This window comes from Aotus nancymaae, unplaced genomic scaffold (genome assembly GCF_030222135.1).
Source record: "Aotus nancymaae isolate 86718 unplaced genomic scaffold, 86718_ANA_hifiasm-v0.15.2.pri h1tg000016l, whole genome shotgun sequence".
Lineage (NCBI taxonomy): Eukaryota > Metazoa > Chordata > Mammalia > Primates > Aotidae > Aotus > Aotus nancymaae.
Genome location: NW_026988428.1, coordinates 33,687,083 through 33,706,329, shown reverse-complemented (window position 1 = coordinate 33,706,329; position 19,247 = coordinate 33,687,083). Strand labels below are relative to the sequence as shown.

The window sequence follows — 19,247 nt, the reverse complement described above, 5'->3', positions numbered from 1 at the left end:
CCCCATGGAGGGCCCTAGTGAGGCCCCTCCTGCAGAGTTTCCCCCACAGCTGGCTGCCCCAGACCTGGAGGGAGACCAGGGGGCAGAGGGCTGGTGGTGCTGTTCCAGCCTGTGCAGGCGAGTCCACCATGCACAGCTGGCAGAGACTCTAGATGCCCCCCACAGACACCCCTGAGGTCAAGTCTTTGTCCCTTTATACCTGAGTTCCTTGCCCCCAAGGCAGAGCCCAGGAGTACCCTGACACAGGACAGACAGACCCTATGCTCATCCTCCCAGGGATGAGCACACACTGGGAGGCGGGAGTAGCCTCAAGCAGTCCCAGGCTAGGGCGGGAACAGGGTCCACCAAGAGTCATCTTCATCTGCCCTGAGCCCGGGGCTGTGTGCTGTGGGAAAAAGGATGGGTGAGGTGGGGGGTAGACGGGGGCGGGGGAGTTCTCCCGCCAGTCGCACCAGAATCACTATTATTCCAGGGCTCCCTTCACCCACTCTGGCACACAGAGAATCAGGGGCCCCTGTCAGTCCTGGGTCTCCTTAGGGAGCCCTGGGCAGGGCTACCCCACGTCCTCCATTCTCTAGACTGAGCCCTCCTCTGTGCCCCTCTGACTGCTGCCCCTTCTTACCATCCCTAAGCCCATTTTTCCTCTGCCGCAGGTGCCCTGGCTCCATGCAGTCTACGCATCACTGGGAGCGGGTGTGTTTACATTGGTGAGTGTGGCCTGGCTCCTTGGCAGCCGCCTTCCCAGCATCCCGACCCCAGTCCCCTTCTCCTCCCGTCTTCCCCACAGTCCTTCTCCCTGGATCCTCAGGAGCACTGCAGGTGGAGCTAGGCTCAGTGCTGCATTTGTTCGGGGAATTCTACCTGGTCTCCAGGACAGACCAGCTGACCCGGGCAGGAGGGAAGGAAGATTGTAACAGCAGGATGGAAGCTGTAGACAGAAGCAGAGCTGGGAAGAGTCCCTTCCTCCAGGGGAGGGCCAGCGCTGCTTGCGGGGGCGGGGGCATCGGGGCGTCCTGGCCATGTGGACCAAGTTAGTAGTTACCCTCCTAGGGGGAATCTGGAAAGGCTTCTTGGAGCTGGGGAGATTCCAAGTACCCTGAGAGAGAGAGACACTGTTAGATTAAGCTTGTTCTTTGCTGTTCTCATGAAATTGAGAATGTTGATGATGATGATGATGGTTAGGATAACAGCAACAGCTAATATTTATTGAACACTTGCTTCCCCCCAGCCAGCTCTCCATGTGCATTTAATCTTCGTCATAGGTCTATAAGATAGGTTCTACCGTTAATACATTAAGATGGGGAAACTGAAGCTCAGAGATATCAAATAACATGCCCAAGATCACACAGCATCCTAGGAAGTGATAGGGCCAAATTGAGAACCTGGACATTCTGGTGTGAGTCCCACTTGGGGTCTAAGGCTAAGTGGGGCATGGCTGGAAGCAGATGCCCAGGAGATAAGAAATGATCAGGGACGAGGCCAGGCACAATGGCTCACACCTGTAATCCCAGCACCTTGGGAGGCCGAGGTGGTCAGATCACGAGGTCAGCAGGTCGAGACCATCCTGGCTAACATGGTAAAACCCTGTCTTTACTACAAATACAAAAGATTAGCCAGGCATGGTGGCACGCAACTGTAGTCCCAGCTACTCAGGAGGCTGAGGCGAGAGAATTGCTTGAACCTGGGAGATGGAGGTTGCAGTGAGCCGAGATCGCACCACTGCACTCTAGCCTGGGAGACAGAGCAATATTCCATCAAAAAAAAAAAAAAAGAAGAAAGAAAGAAAAGGAAGGAAAAAGAAATGACCAGGAACAGACACCTGCTTGGAGCTGCCCAACACAGGCCTGCTCAGGTGGGCTCCACGAACCCACCCAGGAGGGCAAGCTTGTGTTGGTGACATCCTCTTGGAAAGGCATTCAAGGTCAACATTTGTTGACAATGGAAGCAGTGACCAGACTCTCCCCTCCCTCGCTGGAATGTTCAGCTCAATTCCAGTGGCCAGAGTTGCAGCTTAGTCCAGGTTTCAGAGGCTTGTGGGTGACAGGCTGAGGGAGCTGAAATGGGGGAAAGGGTGGGGTCAGAGCTGTGAGCAGAGGTTTTGGGGGGTTTAGGTAGGTATCAAGCCCGAGTTGGGTGTGTCAGGTTCATTCATGCATCATTTCCATGGTCTTTATAGAGCACCTACTGTGTGTGACGTGCAGGGCGGCTGCCCAGATACCCGGTCAGCCGGGAGAACGAAGTGCATGGCTCAGAGTAGCACGCAGTCAGTATTGTAGCATGGATAAACGACCTCCAGGCTTGGAACTGGAGGGCTGGGATCTAGTGAAACGCTCAGCCTTCTTCTTACAGATGAGAAAACTGAATTCCAGAGAAACGGAATGATTTGTCCATGGTTTCCTGGCAAGATAATGGCTAAATATGGCCTTGAGCAAGACTGAGGTGTCTGCTTAGCACAGGCCACCTAGGACTTCCCCAGTTTCAGCACCAAAAGCCCCACTTCTTGAGGAGCCTCTAAATCCTGGGCACACTGGAAGGCTGGTCACCCTAAGACACTAACTTTTTGCAGCTTCACACCAGTGCCCTTCCCTGCAGGCAATACTTCCTAAAGAAAGGTTTCAAAGGATGGGGTGGGGAATAAAGAAGAGGGCCACATAGGGAGAGCTAGCCTGGGCAACAGCGCCTGGAGGCCCTAGAGGGTGGCATTTGCAGGGAACAGAAGAGAAGTCAAGCCAGGGCAGACGACGGGCTGGTGATGATGGAGGCAGTGAGCACCCATGTGGTCCAGCCAGGGAGTCTACTTGGCTTCCCGTGGATCAGGTTCCAGTGAGTGTGTGAACTACCTGAGGAAGCCATGCATGAAAGTAGGGCTGGGTGAACAGTAATCCCTTAAATTTGTTTGATAAGCCCTAGTGTTATTAGAATAATAACAATAGTCTCCACCCTCCGTTCCACACTTTAACGTTTTACAAAGCACTTTCACACCTGTTTTCTCACTGAATCTCTACCACAGTCCAGCCGGGGGCCAGTGGCAGGCAGCCTTGATGCTGTAAGACTTGCTTTCCACATCTGAAGCCCTGGGTGTGAAGGGGCTGGCACAGAGTCTTATGGCCAGAAACAGGCAGATTGAGGACCAGGACCTAGGCATCCTGTGCTCAGCCTGGTGCCATTTCCAGTGCCCCTATGGTTCCCTTCAAAGAGGACACCTTCTGTGGTTCTATTGGCCTGGAGTTGGCGAGAGGCTGAAAAGGTCTCTCCAAGACTTTTCCTCTCTCTCTCTCTTTCTCTCTCTCTCTGTCTCTCTGTCATCAGTATTGCCCTCTCTATGGAGTAGTCCCATTAGCATAGGCACATGCTGCAATTTCTCCCATCTGAAAAAAACCCACAAAACACTCGTGGCACACATCTCCCTTCACACTCCTGCCCCATTCCCTGCTCCCCATATACAGCGAAGCTGCTTGTAAGAGAACCGACACTCACTCTCTCCAGTGGCTCTCCTCCCTCTCTCCTTCTTCCATACTCTCCTCATAATTCTCCTCCTATTCTCTCTCTTTTTTTTTTTTTTTTTTGAGACAAGGTCTCACTCTGTCGTCCAGGTTGGAGTGCAGTGGCACGATCTCCACTCACTGCAACCTCTTCCTCCTGGGTTCAAGCAATTCTCCTGCCTCAGCTTCCTGAGTAGCGGGGGCTACAGGCACATGCTACCACACTCAGTCAAATTTTTTGTGTTTTTAGTAGAGATGGGGTCTTGCCATGTTGGCCAGGCTGGTCTTGAACTCCTGACCGCAGATGATCCTCCTGCCTTAGCCTCCCAAAGTGCTAGGATTATAGACGTGAGCCATGGCACCCAGCCGTTCTCTTGATCCTCGTAAACACATCTCACCAGGTCACAGGGACCTCCATGTGGCTGAATCCAGGAACCCAGTCTCAGTCCGCATCTTGCTAGACTCCCTGCAGTATTGGACACAACTGCTCCTTTCCTCCCCCGCCCTCCCCAAACCACCTTCCTCCCTTGGTGTCCAGGCCACCACCCGCCTGGGCTTCTCTGCAGCCTTCCTGATCCTGCAGCCCTTGGCCTGACTCTTCTCTTCCTACCCTGCTCCCTCAGGGCCTCAGGCAGCCTCAAAGCTTTGAATGTCATGTCTTATGCTGATCACTCTCACATTTACATCTCTAGCCCGGATCTCTCTCTTGAATTCTAGACTAGAATTTCCAGTTGCTAGTGAGGGTCTGCGTGAGGAAGTCTCACAGGCACCTCGGACTTTACATGTACAAAACCAAGCTCCTGCCCCTTCCCCTGGATGCCTGCTTTTCCCAAAGCCTTGCCCATCTTCCTGTCACTCAGTACAAATATCTTGGTGACACCTTCCACTCCTACCCTCTCCTCACCCCTAACATCACACCCCGCATCAATGCTGTGGCCCCAGCTCCTATGCAGAATCTGACCACTTGGTCTCTGGCCCCGTGGCTACTCCCTGTCCCAGTCCCCGTCACCTCTAGCTTGGATTGACTATTGCCATGGCCTCCTCCAGGCTGCCCCTGCACCCCACGTCCATGCCAGCACAGCAGCTGGAGTTGTTAGGTCCCCTCCATTCCTCCACTGAGCATCCAGCAATCACCTCCCATAGCCTGTAGGCCCTCTCTGACCTCCCCGCTTCCCTCTGCTGTAGCCACACTGGCCTCGTGCTGCCTGAGCCTGGCAGGCTGTCTCCAAACCCAGGGCCTCTGCACCTGCCTCGGTCTGTTCTTAGGGTCTGCTCACAGCCCTCTCTCCCATCCTTCAGGTGTGCGCAGCTCTGTCCCTCCCTCCCCATCCCTGCTCTGTTTCCCTCTGTAGCACATCTCATCCTGACACACTATGTATTTTTCTGATCTGTTGCTCACTGTCTCTCTCCTTCCAGCAGAATCCAAGTTCCCTAAGGGCAGGAATTGTAGCCTGGCTTATTCATCACTGCAGCCCCAGTGCCCAGAACAGGGCCTGACACATAGTAGGCAACCAGGAGATGTTTGTGACATGAACGGATGACTGAGGTGTGGCAGGGGGCAGGGCCGGGTCCACGGAGGTAGACGGAGCCAGGCAGAGAATACACAGGCTGCTCGGTTGAATTCAGCACTGCCCGTCAGTCTTCCGTGAGTCACAGGGGAGGAGGAGCCGCAGTGCCAGTTATCTCATTAAGAGATCAACACGCCAAAAGGTCTTGGTCGGGATCATCCTGCAGATTATAGAAACAACAGTGGAGAGCACGGGGCCAGTCACCCGATCCCCTGCCCGTGTTCATCTGCAGCTCCCCTGGGGCCCATGGGGCAGGGGAATGTTGAGGAGAGGGGCTTCCAGACTCATTCCCCTTCCCTCCTCTCAGTTTCAGGTAGATGAAGGCCCTCAGAGGCCCAGCCCCATAACTAAATCCCCATACTCTCCCGTTAACTCGAACTCAGAAACGTGCTGACCTCATCCTGCCCCTTGGGCCTTCGGACTCTGTGGTCCCCTGGTCTCCCCAGCCTGCCCTCTCCCGCCATGCTGCACGCAGGTATTCCTGCCACGTGTGCTGCCTCCAGGAGACTGCGAGAGTGTGGTGAAGAGAAGGGTAGGAGGAGGGCCCAGACCCCCAGGGGGACCCTCCCCCCAACTCTCATCAACCTGAGCTTTGGAAGCACTTGAGAATCCAGTGATTTTTCTCTCCTAAAAACATCAGCCCCTCCCTTGAGATTCTGCCATCTTTGAGGGCAGGGCCGCCAAGCCAGAAGGGGCAGCACCTGAGGGGGTGGGAGCTGAGGCTTCTTAGGGCTGTGGTCCAGCTTCAAGGAACAGGCCCCTCTGAGGCCTTGCCCACGTCAGCCTTAGTACATTTTCAGGGAGCCTTGGGTTTTTGGCCTCACCCCTACCCCATGTCACCCCCATTTGGGATGTCAGAACCCAAATGCCAATAGAAGTGGGTGAGCCAGCTGAATGGCTCTGACCTCAGAGTGGCCAAATCCTCCTGTTCCCCCTAGTGCTCTTTCTTTGGGTGCTTTTCTGTAGAAACTCATGGAAAGGCACACGGGGAGCATGAGGGTCGGGCCGGGCTGGGGTAATGGGGCAGGGAATGAGGTGGGAGCCCATGCCTGCAGCTGGCTTCTAGCCACAGCTTGGCCTCCAGGGCCCAGGGGACTTGGGGCAGATTGCCCCATCTCAGAGTTGGTCCTTCCTTGGGAAAGCTAAGGTCTCTGAGCCCCCTAAATCGGGAGCCCAAGTTTTGGGAAGGAACGAGGCATAAGACATTAGAAATTAGGTGATGGGCCCAGTGGGAATAGACCTCTTCACTCCTTGCCCAGCCCGGCCCATTTGAGGACCTTGGGAGCCACTGACAGTTGCAAGGAAACATCACAGCCTTCGTGCTTTAAGGCAGATTAGTGAGAAGCTGAGTAGACAGGCCAGAGCCTGGGAAACCAGTTAGGAGGTCACTGCAGTGTCCCAGAGCTGAGGCGGGGGGCAGCGGGAGACTGTGTGTGGTCAGCACTGGATGCTGCAAGCCTAATAGCATTTGGATGAGCAGAGCTGGGATAGGAATACACTTGGTAGGGGTGCTGGACCTCCAGTTCCGGTGTTGACCACTGACTATGGAGAGACACACAGCTATCTGTCCTTTGTCTCTGGGAGGAAAGCAGGGCTGAGACCTGGAGCTCTCAGAGCTGGCAGGAACCTGCCTGAGGAAGCTGCTGCTGAAGCTGAGCATGCACTGAAGCCAAGACAGCATGCCCAGAGACACACACACACTCACATTCACACACATACACACAGGCACATACACACATATACACACACTCACATAAACTCACACACACATACCCATATGCACAAACACAAACACATACATACACATATACCCGCATGCACACACAAACTCACATATACACACATACACTCACATGAACACATATACACACATGCACATATATACACATTCATATACACACATACTCACATGCACAAACATAAACTCACGTCTATACACATACACTCATATGCATGCATGCACACACATACACAGATATACACACATGAACACATACACACACATGCACGTACACACACATGCACACACATACACATATACACATGCACACACATACACACATATGTATGCACATATGTACACATACACACACGTGCACACACACACACACCATGACCAGCCTGGGCCAGACCCACAGCGTCCCAGGGATTTAAGAAAAATACTCCCGTCTACCCCGACCCCTCACCCTGCTTTTCTAGCGGGGATGGCAATATATGCCCTACCTTCCTCACAATTAGGAAGACACTTCAAAAAGAGCTTAGAGGCCCTTTTCCCTCAATGCCTTACCTGAGGCTGAAGGAGCCAGTGAGAACCTTCTCTATTTCATCACCCACCCTCTGCCACTCAAACAGTCCCGCCGCCTCCCCCGAGGTCTCACCCAGACAACCTGGAAGTGGAGTGGGTTCCTCCAGGCTGGGGTGGGGGACTGATCAGTGATTGCTTCTTCAGGGGAGAGTGTGCAGGCCCCCTCCTGAGGCCTTCCTGTCTCACTCCTGAGGCCCTCATCCCCCAGCCCACACCCTGCTCAAACCTGACAGAAGATGGAGAAGCCCTGGGGTGGGGGACAGAGGGAGGGGAGGCAGATGCAGCGCCACACCTGCCTGCAGGGCGGAAAGGAACTTATGCTCCCACATCCAGGACCTGGTTCTTCCGAGCAGAGCCAGGAATAGGCGCAGGCAGGGCCAATGGGGGTGTGGAGTGGGGAGGGGGCTCCACAGCTGGCCAGTGCCCCCGACCAAGTCACATTCAAGGCCTCACTGCTCCTCTTAACATTCTGTGAACTTGGGCAAAACAACTTGACTCTCTGTGCCTCACTGGCCTCATCTTTAAAATGGGGCTAACTTGCCTGTCTCACAGGTTGTTGTAATGGATGAACAGGGTAACAAATGAAGGTAAAACAGCCTCCTCACACTTGACCCATGGCAATTTCTCAATCGATGACGGCTTTTACTTTTTTTTTTGAGATGGAGTCTCTCTCTGTTACCAGGCTGGAGTGCAGTAGCAGGATCTCAGCTCACTGCACACCAGGAGCGATTCTCATGCCTCAGCCTCCTGAGTAGCTGTGACAACAGGTGCATGCCACCACGCTCAGCTAATTTTTGTATTTTTAGTAGAGACAGGGTTTCAGCATGTTAGCCAGGATGGTCTTGATCTCCTGACCTTGTGATCCACCTGCCTCGGCCTCCCAAAGTATTGGGATTACAGGCGTGAGTCACCACGCCCGGCCTGGCTTTTACTCTTATGGTAAATGATAACCTTGTCATTTAGATCACCAGGTTTAGCCTGGCTTCAAACACTGGTGATCTAAATGACAAGATTATCATTCACTATAGGTATCAAAGCTGTTCTCTGTCACATTCTAGCTGTGTGGACTCTCCGAGTTATGTGGCATCTTTGTGCTTCAGTTTCCCTATCTGTAAAATGGGAACAAGAACAATAGCTCCCTCGTAGGTGGCTGTGACGTTTGGATGCATTCATATATGTAAAGCACTTAGTGCCTGGTGTGTGGTTAGTGATCAATAACCCTTACCTGTTAGTAAGTTGCCTAAGGTCAGAGCCAAGATTTGAACCCAGGTTTGTGTGACTTCCCAGCCTATGTTCTTAAGCACTGTATTATCCTGGACTCATGCCCTTCCTCCTATGACCACACATGGCTCTTTCATACAAAATATTTTATTCCACTTATTGCCACAGGCTATTGATGCCTACCTTGCCTCCTGGTTCACTTTTGTGTGTGTGTATGTGTGTGTGATGGAGATTCACTCTTGTCACCCAGGCTGGAGTGCAATGGTGCGATCTCGGCTCACTGCAAACTCCGCCTCTTGGGTTCAAGTGATTCTCCTCCCTCAGCCTCCAGAGTAGCTGGGATTACAGGTGCCCACCACCACACCCGGCTAATTTTTGTATTTTTAGTAGAGACAGGGTTTCACTATGTTGGCCAGGCTGGTCTCGAACTCCTGACCTCAGGCAATTCGCCCCCCACTCAGCCTCCCAAAATGCTGGGATTACAGGCATGAGCCACCACGCCCAGCCTACTTTTTAAAAAGTAGATAGATAATTGCTGTGTCATTAATACACTTTCACATACTACCCCCCTTTCATCCTGGGCCAGGCTTTCTGACTTAAATGCCTGCCAGACCCTGTTCCTTTGGTGACCCTCCTGGGGGTGCAAATGTCGTCTGTGACATCTAAATTTTTGACACCCAGGTCAATGGGGAGAAGTATCTTCTATTGGCATCAGGCAAGAAATGGGCCCCAGATCTCCACTCAGGGGTCTCTCTCCACTCCCGTACACCCTCAGGCTCTCCTGCAGCCCAGTCGGGGCACCTGGACATATGGCTGTTAGTCTGTTCTCCAGAGAATCCCCAAACCCCAAGTTCACCCTCTAGCTGTCCCTGGGCTGTGTGATGTGGGCAAGTCACTTACTTACACTGTCTCTGCCTCAGTGTCCTCAGCAAATAATGGAGCTGATAGTGCAACCCCAGCCACAGAGGCTTATGGTGAGAATTCAGTGAAAGAGTTCACGAACTCTTCTTTTGTGCTATTTTAACCCTTCTATTTTAAACTTCTAATTATATAATATGTGAATACATTTATTCACAGATTTCACTTTTGGAAAATCTTAAATGTAGAAAAAAGCAAATGTTATTTTGACCGTGTCTCTCACCTCTTTCCCCAGAGGGAACCACGATGGTCAATTGTCTCTCCTTCTAGACCTTTCTATATGAATTTCATAGATATTGCTATGTTGGCTCCTCTGACATGTATAGTTGTATGGGATCATATGATGTGGATTTTTCTGCAACTTGCTTTTTTTCTCACAGATGTTTCCACCTCAGTACTGCTGCCCAGAGCTTATTTAAACACCCCCGTGTTGGTAGAGTTTGGGTTGTTTTAGCATCTCACTGTTAGAACCGATGCTGCAAACAACAGCTGGGGGGGTTGCCTCCACGCCCTCACAGGAGCATTTCTGCAGGACAGACACAGTCCACGTGTCACTGTTTATGCTGACTCAACACATTGCAACCCCAGCTTTTTGTATTCAGTGCCTGCCTGCTGGTGGCTCTGAGCTGGCCTTTCCATGGCATGCACTGCCCAGAGCCCCTCAGCGTCACCTCTGGGGCCACATTCAGGGAGGACAACAGACATAAGCCTGAGCCCCAGATATGGCAGGGTCAGGCCAAATGTGTGACCGGGGCCCTGGCCAGGTCCGGTGCTGGCCGGTAAGGTGAGGCAGGGAAGTTTGCCTTTGGCGCCTGTGCCCTCCGCACACATTCCCCTCCTCCCTCCAAGCCCGCCCCTCCCCTATCTCCACCAATGTAGGAGTCACCACTAGATAAGCGGCCATCAGCAAGTCACTCAGCTCTGAGACTCCCTTCCTCATGTGTAAGACCATGAGGATACCCACCTCCTAGGGCAAATGCGGGGAGGGAGATGACATCAAGTGTTGGCCTGGGGAAGGGCTCTTCAGATGTAAGTTATAGCGTCCTAGTCCGGAGGGGGCCTCCTGCCCCATCCCACGTGCTCCTCCTGCAGGGTCTCCTGTTCAGCTAGCCACCAACTCAACTACCTGCTCTCCTTTCAGGGGTTTGTAGTCAACTCGATTGCTAGCTCTCAGCCAAGATCCTAGCTACCCACTAAGATGTTAACTCTAACCAAGACGTTAGTTAACAATGCTTTCCATCTCTAAGGAGATGGCCGCAGATACCTTTCCCCTGTAAATGATTCTGCCATGCAGAATCTCTGATCATGGCTTTTGCCTTCATTAGACTGTCAGTTCTATGAGAGCATGTTCTCTGGAACATAGTAGGTGTTCAGTAAATATTATTGAGAATAAATGATGAAAAGACTTTGATTGATTCATAGGCATGAGGTGGCAGTGACAGGTCGTACTGGGGTGAAATTTGAAGCAGGCCATCCCAGAGAGCACCGCATAGATAAGCATCCATGGCCATAGGCCAAGGGCTGGGCAGAAATCATTTCATTCCTCTTCTCTCCAAGAGAAAAGTCAGCTGGCTGCTCTAGGGGGTCTCCTGCGTGGGTGCTTCTCAGAAGGGCCACCCTCAAAGTTGGACAAGTCCAAGCCTTCCAAGTTGAGAGACCCCATTTCATTAGCTCACCCAGGGGTGACCAGGCTCTGGGAAACCGACCAAGCAAGCTACTGATTGATCAGCCAGATCAGCAGTTTATGGACGCATGCTGGCAGCTGTGACTGCCAAGCAGCCCGAAGCATTCGCACCGGGCCCTGTGCTTGCTCGTTCTCTCTGCAGAAGGAAAATGTGCTTGGGGATCCTAATCAAATGCAGAAGGAGCAGAGCAGAATAGAGAGAAATCATACTCAAGAATAGAAATAGTGTTCTCCTGATCGCGGTTAAAAAAATAAGAAAAAAAAGAATAGAAATAGTGGATGCCACGTACACGGTCATAAATCTACCCTCACAACCACATTGTGTGGGCATTGCTGCTATCCCATTTTGTAGATGAGGACACTGAGGTCAAGTGGATGACTCGGCTACCAGCAATGGAGCCGGGCCTCAACCCCAGGCATTTCAACTCCTGCTCCTGTCTGGGGTGCCCTTCCCTCAATACCACTGAGCTCAGGAGCCTGATGCGCCCTGTGCAGGGCTCCCCTCAGCCCTGGGCACGGCTCCCCATTTTTGCTCTGTTAAGGCCACTCAGCTCCCCCAGGAACAGTTCTGCCTCCCTGATGAGAAGCAAGAGACACCTGAGTCTCACCAGCAGTGCAGGCACATCCTCAAGAGGGCACCTCTCCTTCTGCAGATAATAACAATGAAGCCACATTAATATAATAGCAAGCGTTCATTAAGTGCTTACCACGTGTCAGGCACCGTGCCAGGCCCCTTGCATGCATTATCTCATTCCCACAACAGCCTCAGGAGGCAGACGAGGCTCATCTCCCTTTTACACATAGGGACTCAGGCCCAGAGAGGTTCAATGCTCTGCCCAGGTCCTACCGCTAATGAGTGATAGAGCAGCGCCTGGAGTCCAGGTGGATCTGACTTTCAAGCCTGTGCTCATAATTGCCCCCACTTCCCCGAATTTAAGGGGTGGCCCTGCCTCAATGTCCCGCTTGCTGGAATTGCTCCCTGTTGGAGCCCTGGCCTCTTGGGCATGGGGTGGGGAGTGTTTCACTGGGGCTGGGATTCCACTAGGATTCCACAGGGCTCACCTATAGTAACTCTGAAGTCTGGGTCTTGGGAGTCAAGGAGTCCGTGGCGGGGGTGAAGGAAAGGGAACTAGGCATGACCCCTGCCTCCTGAGCAGGGTGCAAGCTGCGACAGGCCCCAAGCCCTTCCTCCTCTACCTGCTTCTCCCATAGCCCCTCCCTCATGGAGTTCCTCCCTCTTCACACAAAGCCCGCCTCCCAGGCTTCCCTAGGCTCCTCAGCTGGCAAACCCCTACTCAAGCCCCGGGTGAAATGCCACCTCTCCTGGGTCACCTTCCTCTGGCCCAATCAGTAGCTCCTCCTTCATAGCCCTAATTGTGCATTTCCTGGGTTTTCTTGTAATGACCTGTAAGTGTTCCCCATGACGCTGTGAGCTTCCCCAAGGCAGGCGCGGCTTTGTGTTTCTCGTCTCCCGCTCTCAGACAGTCCCTGGCATGCAGCTGTCGCCCCACGCATACTTGTTGTGTAATGAATGAGTTTCAGAGGACCTAGGGAACACACCTTTCATACACAAGTGACTGAAGAGCCCAGTTAACAAGAACGTGAATCAATGTAAAGAATTTCAATCCCATGTGGACCAGTGCTTCGTAACTTTTGAGACACTGGTGGACTTTTTTACCTCTTTCTCCAGAAAAGCACACCACGCCTGCCAAATTTCAGATGCTACTTCTCGAGGGTTCTGCTCCTAGGCTTGGAGCCCAGAGGAAAGCTACATGGGAAGGGTAGGCAGGGGGCAGCAGGGTGGCACAGTGCTGTCTCAAAGGGAATCTGTTCATAGTCCATTAGGCCAAGCAGGGCTCCAGGGGAGAGCCTGCTTCCTCGGAGGAAATGCATTAACCCTGTGTGCCGTTAGCAGCAGGGCAGAATGGTTACACCTGGGGCTCCGGAGCCGGCCCGTTCAGGTTCAAATCTTGGCTTTGCCACTTTCCAGCTGTGTAACCTTGGGCAAATAGTTAAGGTCTCTGGGCCTCATTTCCTGTAGGAAGAATCTGATTCTTACTTGATGGGGATGTCAGCAGCACTGATGGGCTGATGTCTGTCCAGCACAATGCTTGGGGCCTGCTCACCATTACCTGAAGCGTTCACCTTCTCTGAGAGCAGGGTCCCGAGGGAATGGAAAGAAGACTAGACCTCAGCTTGAAGGTCCCCTCCTCCAGGAAGCCTTCCCTAACTCCCTGCCACACTCACGTAGGTGAGGTTCCTTGTTATCAGCCCCACTGCTCCCTGGAACCCTGTTCTACTTGTCATTCCTCTAGACTCTAAGCTCTGTGAGGACAGGGATCCTGGCTGTCTTGTTCTCTGCTGTATTCCTGGGCCAGGCACATAGCAGGTGCTCAGGAAATAGCTGCTGAATAGAATTAGGGATAGAAGATGTCACAGGAGGGTCACTGGGCAGACAGGCAGCAGGTGAGGGGAATAAAATTGGAAGTAGGCCTAAGGTGGGTACCATAGTCAGTGTCACACTGCCTGGGCCTCTGACCTCTCTCTCTCTCCCCTCACTTCTCCAGTTCCTGGCACTGGACACCCAGTTGCTGATGGGTAACCGACGCCACTCGCTGAGCCCCGAGGAGTATATTTTTGGAGCCCTCAACATTTACCTAGACATCATCTATATCTTCACCTTCTTCCTGCAGCTTTTTGGCACTAACCGGGAATGAGGAACCCTCCCCATCCCACCATCCTCCAGAGAATGTGCCCCCTCCTGGTTCCCTGTCCCTCCCTTGCGCTCCTGCAAGACCAGATATAAAACTAGCTGCCAACCCAGTCTGTGGCCAGGCTGCTGTACCCCAGCCCGGCCCAGCCCAGCCCTCTGCTGCTTGTACATACGCCATGGGGACCCTGAGGAAATGAGGCCACGTCACCCCCTCTTGACATCCCGTTCCCCACATTACATCTTCCAAACCGGGACAGTCAAGGCTGAAGGTTCCTCTGGGTTTGAGGGCCCAAGGTACAAGTGGGAGAGGCATAGCAGGATTTCAGATGTGGGAGAGAGACCCTCGGAGCCCGACGGAGCCCTGAGCCCCCACAATTCCTCCCAGGGCCGTACAACCATGTGACCTTGGGGCACACTGTCCTGCGTCCAGTCTATATCCTCCTTTCTCATCCAGGTCAGGTGTTGACACTTTGTAAGAAAGGGGGTGGGGGACGCCGCTGGGCAGGTAGAGTGGGCGGGCAGGATGGTTGTCCCAGGCTGCCCATTTTCTCTTGGCTCTGATTTGGATGGGGAGACCAAGGGCAATGGGAGAGGACTGAAGCCTGTGCTGTCTGCTGCTTGCTGTGAATGACCCTCCTGGGTCATGACAGAGCACTATTGGGGCAGGAGGTGAGGGCCGGGGGCCCTGCTCCTCAGTGATGGCCTGTCCTAGGGCTCCCAGGGAGGCAGGAGCAGGGGAGCCAGTCAGAAGGTCTGAGCTCTGCCAGCCTCGCCAGTCCACCCAGACCAGCACCAACCCGGAAGCATTTGGGGTTGCAGGACCAAGCCCCACAACCTCTCACTCTCTTCTCTCCACCCGCCAGGCTGTGTGCACAGGCCTGAGGCTGAGTGAGACATGTTGGGCCCTCCAGCTGGATGTTCTGGGGGAGGAGGCGATCGTTCTAGCTGCTAGGCCAGCCCCATCTGGAAGGAGTCCTGCTCTGCCCCAGCCCTAACCCGAGGCTATGCAGAGTCCCTTCTGCACCTCTCATTTCCTAAACCCTCCCCGTGGGCTGCTGCTTGCTGGCTCGTCCCCAGCCAGGCCTTCTGAGGCCTTCGTAGTTGGCAGCGTCCACATCTCTCCTAGCTTCACTGGCCACTCACTCAGCCCAGAGTCCCTAAGTGCCCCCAATGCCGCTTATCTCTGCATCTCTCCAATTTGAAAGCCATCCAGCTGATGCTAACAGCCAGGGCCAGTCCCTCCAGCTGGTCCCATGTAATGAGGCCAGGGCTCCTTATCAGCTTCCAGGCGGTTGGGATCTCAGGCAGGGTGTGCGTCAGTCCTCCAACCCCCGGAGGGGCGCCTGCCAGGGAGAGGACCAGGAGGCCACACCTGGGGGAGCGTGCAGCCAGCATGTGCAGTGACCAGCTTCAGGCCAGTGGAAAGTTACTGTGAGGAGATGGGAAGGCTCTGAGCGGATAGCAGGACCCTCCTTTGGCTTCGCCCTCTGGGGTCCTCTTCTCTCTCCGGTGCTGGGAGCTCCATCTGCCCCGGGAAGGGTAACGAGGTGTACTAACTGTTCCTTCCCAACCCCATCCCTCCCCACCCTTCCTACTCACTTTTAAGAAGCACTGCAGAAGCATTTGAAGTTTTGTTCCATCTTGGGGATTTGAAGAGAAAAGGAGCCACGAACTGGCGGGTGGTGTATGTACGGCAAAGGCGCTGGGGGCACGGGTGGGATGCCCACTGTGTGCTGGTCTAAATGAACCCATCGCAGTGACCCCCCAGAGGCAGCACTCCACTCATGCCAGTCGCAGAGGGAAAAGCCGAGGGGCTCAGAAACGCTCAGTAATGTGTCCCAGGTCATAGAGCTAGCTAGTGCTGGGCCTGGGGTTCAGACCCACAGCTGCCTTACGCAAACGGGGTATGACACTTGCCTCTGTGCCTGGGTGGGGGCCGGAATGAGACCATATGGGAGCCCAGAGAGGGAGGTGGTCAGGCCCTGTCGTCCCTAGGGATTTCTTGTCCTCAGTGCCACCCCGGCCTCCTATCTCTCCCAAAACCCCTCGCCAGGTTTTGCACGCTGAGGTTTCTACCATCCAGACATGAGCTGGGAGGCAAGATTTCTGGTTTCTGGTTCCTAGCCCCACTGCCAGCGGGCTCCTGGTATTAGATGAGGGTTTTTTGCTGTCTGGGATTCAGTTTTTCCATCTGCCACATGGAAGTTCATAACCAGGATGGGGCTCGAGAGGCACCAGAACACTTCTCTCCACTGACTTCCTCTCCTGGCTCCCACCCTCCTCCACCTCCTCTCCTCCCAGCCCTTCGGTTTCCTCTCCTCAGCACTGGCCTCAGTTCCAGAGGGGTCAGCCCCAGCACCTCATGGTCCTGCCACTGTCAGATGGCCTTGGTCATGCTTCCTAGAATCTACTTGTCCAAGTTCTCCTTTCCCTGGGATAAGTTATGCAGAAACTGGGGATTTAGAAACTTATTCAGGGCTGAGTGCCAAAGGCTTCGGGGAGGAGGAGCAGGCCCTCAGCTATAAACAATGAAGCGCACGCATCACAGCCATTTGAGAAATGGCTTATTTGTGAGCTGAGGAGGCTGGGCAGAAGATGCCGAAGCCTCCTACTCCTGGTTCCTGAGCGGAGGGGTCCCAGGTACCACAGTGTCAGCAGCAGAGTCCAAGCGAAAGTCTAAGCGTTCCATCTCCAGGCAGTGGGGAGCCCCGAAACACTAGGAGAGGTGTCGGAAGGAAGAAGGGCGGGGAACAGGAATGCAGGATTACAGGAAACTGCAGCTGAGCAGATGTCACAGCTGTAGAGGAGGAAGGGAACCTGCGGGCCCCTCACATTTTTGGCCTGGGTGGGGCTGGGCCTGGGAAGGGGTGGGCTGGGTTTTGTAAAGCTGGAGGCAGCCAGGAATCTGATCGTCTGCAATGTGAGGTGAGGGGTCTCCCACTGAAGTCCTCTCCTAGAAGTGGCAGATGGGGGCTAGGGAGGCACACGCAAGTCTGGGACTCATTCCCGGGGAACACCTATGGCTACTTCTGTATCACCTGGGGAAGCCCCAGAATCTTAGTTCTTCCATTCTCTACTCTTCCTTCCGAAGGAGTCAGGATGGGACAGACACCTGTTTTCCAAAAGACTGGTACCTCCCTCCCTGGACCACCTGAGGCAAAGTCCCAGGTGTCCTGGCTGCTCGCCTGGGTGGGTTGGGATTTTGCACAAGCACTTTTCTGCCCTCTGGTGGCTGCTTGAGGAAACGCGGGGCCTGGTTGGGAGCATCACTGAGGGCCCATGTGGCTGGAGGCTGGGGCAGGATTGGGCCACCAGCTCTTCTCAGACAGCCCCAGACCCATCTTCTCATCAGCCACCACTGAGCCCTTTTGCTGAACGACGGTTGCATCTCTCAGACACAGTGTACCCCCACCTGAGCCCTCCTGAGTGCCTGAGGGCAGACACAGCTCCAGGGACCTGGCCCCACTGCCATACCCCAGACACTCCTGCTATCCACTGGCCTCAGCTCCTGCAAGCAACCCACTGTCCGCGCCTTTTCCCTTCCCTGGCCTCGCCTTCCTGGGGTCTGTGACTGACTGGAGATAAAAATAAAAGCAATTCTGACACCCGAGCCGTTTCCCTCGTCTGGCGTGCACCGGTGGCCTCAGATGGTCATGGAGTCTGTGTGGGTCTAAGCGGGACCCATGTGAGAGCCTTCTCACCAGAGCTGCTGAATTTGAAGTAAAATCTCCACATTTATTTTCATGTGGACAGAGTTAAATTGGTCCTCCTGTTCAATAAACCCTTTATGGAGGCTATCTGGATCCCACAGTTGGAAGCAATCCCAGAGGCTCCTCTGGACCAGGGACTCACCCCTTTCTATGGAAGCCTGTCCATTTCGGGGCCATTCTGGTAGAAGAGTCTTTCTTATTTTGAGCCAAAATCTGCTTCCTAAAAGGTACACGGCAGGAAGAAATGCCTGGGTTGCACCTGGACAGATTTTCCAGAGCAGCAGCTTTAAAACCATAGAATCTTGACCAGGCACAGCGGCTCACACCTGTAATCCCCACACTTTGGGAGGCCGAGGCAAGCAGATCACCTGAAGTCAGGAGTTCAAGACCAGCCTAGCCAACATGGTGAAACCCCGTCTCTACTAAAAATACAAAAATTAGCTGGGTGTGGTGGCGCATACCTGTAATCCCAGCTGTTCGGGAGGCTGAGGCAGGAGAATCGCTTGAACCCAGGAGGCAGAGGTTGCAGTGAGCCAAGACTATACCACTTCACTCCAGCCTGGGTGATAGAGCGAGACTCCATCTCAAAAAAACAAAACAAAACAAAACAAAAAAACCTATAGAACCAGAGCTCCTTGAAGGCAGAGGTACAGCACACGGTCTCAGTAAAGACCTTTCCAGCGAATGGAGGAATGCATGGGTGAATGCGTCTACTCCAACCCTCTATTTTACCTGAGAGGAAACTAGGGAGCAGAGGGTGCCATGACTTGTCCAAATTTACCCACAAATTAGTGACAGGGAGTGGGGTCAGGAGGCACATGGGCTAATGATCACCCCACAAGCTCCTATGGGGAACGTGAGGCCGGGGCGTTGTGTGGGAGGGGAGGGAACGCCATCACACTGGAGCGGTGGGGGCGGGGGGACTTATCCTTGTCTCTGACAAGGTTAGGGCACAAATTCCGCTGGAGCAGGGAAAGGGGCTGGGGCAAGAGTTAGGGGACTCGGAGAAGAGAAAAGTGACTTTTATTAAGCACTCACTGTATACAAAGCACTTCCACAGAGAGTGAGAGGTAGGAAAGGGAGATGACACCAACAGTGGTGCAGGACAGAAACCAGGCACCGTGGCTCGAGACCGTGGCGCTGTGCGTCCTGAGAAGATGCAGGCCCCCGGGGAAGCGGTGCTGAGCCGTGGCATCATGGAAAGGGAAGGCCCCTGGATCAGGGCTCAAAGCGTGCAAAACATTGAGGGCCAGGGCTGGTGGGACAGAAGGGATGGGTGGTCTAGGTTGGGGTACACGCTGGGCCCCCTTGCCGCCTCCTGCCTCACCACCCATTCCTATCTGGACTGCCTGCTAGCTTCCTAGGACTGAGGTACAAACTGCCACAAACTGGGCGGCTCAAAACAACAGTGATTCATTCCACTACAGTTGTGGAGGCTGGAAGCCTGAAATCAAGGTGTCAGCAGGGTGGGTTCCTGCTGGAGGTTCTGAGGGAGGGCCGTGGCAAGCTCTCTCCAAGCCTCTGGCAGCCGCAGGCGATCCGCAATGTTGCTTGGCAGTGGCGCCTCCAGTCTGTGCCTCCATCTTCACACGGCCTTCTCCTCTGCGTCTGTGTCTCAAAGCTCCCTCTCCTCTCTCCTAGAAGGA

The 19,247-nt window shown here is 53.9% G+C and overlaps 1 protein-coding gene across 1 annotated transcript in view; it reads left to right on the top strand.

Annotated features, from left to right (window-relative positions):
• Nucleotides 1-17,501, top strand: part of FAIM2 (Fas apoptotic inhibitory molecule 2) — a 35,072-nt gene extending 17,571 nt beyond the window's left edge. The window contains exons 11-12 of the mRNA XM_012441430.3: nt 654-707; nt 13,746-17,501. Coding sequence (XP_012296853.1) covers nt 654-707; nt 13,746-13,895 — 204 coding nt within the window. The 3' untranslated portion in view covers nt 13,896-17,501. The remainder of the gene's footprint in view (nt 1-653; nt 708-13,745) is intronic.
• Nucleotides 17,502-19,247: the final 1,746 nt, after the last annotated feature.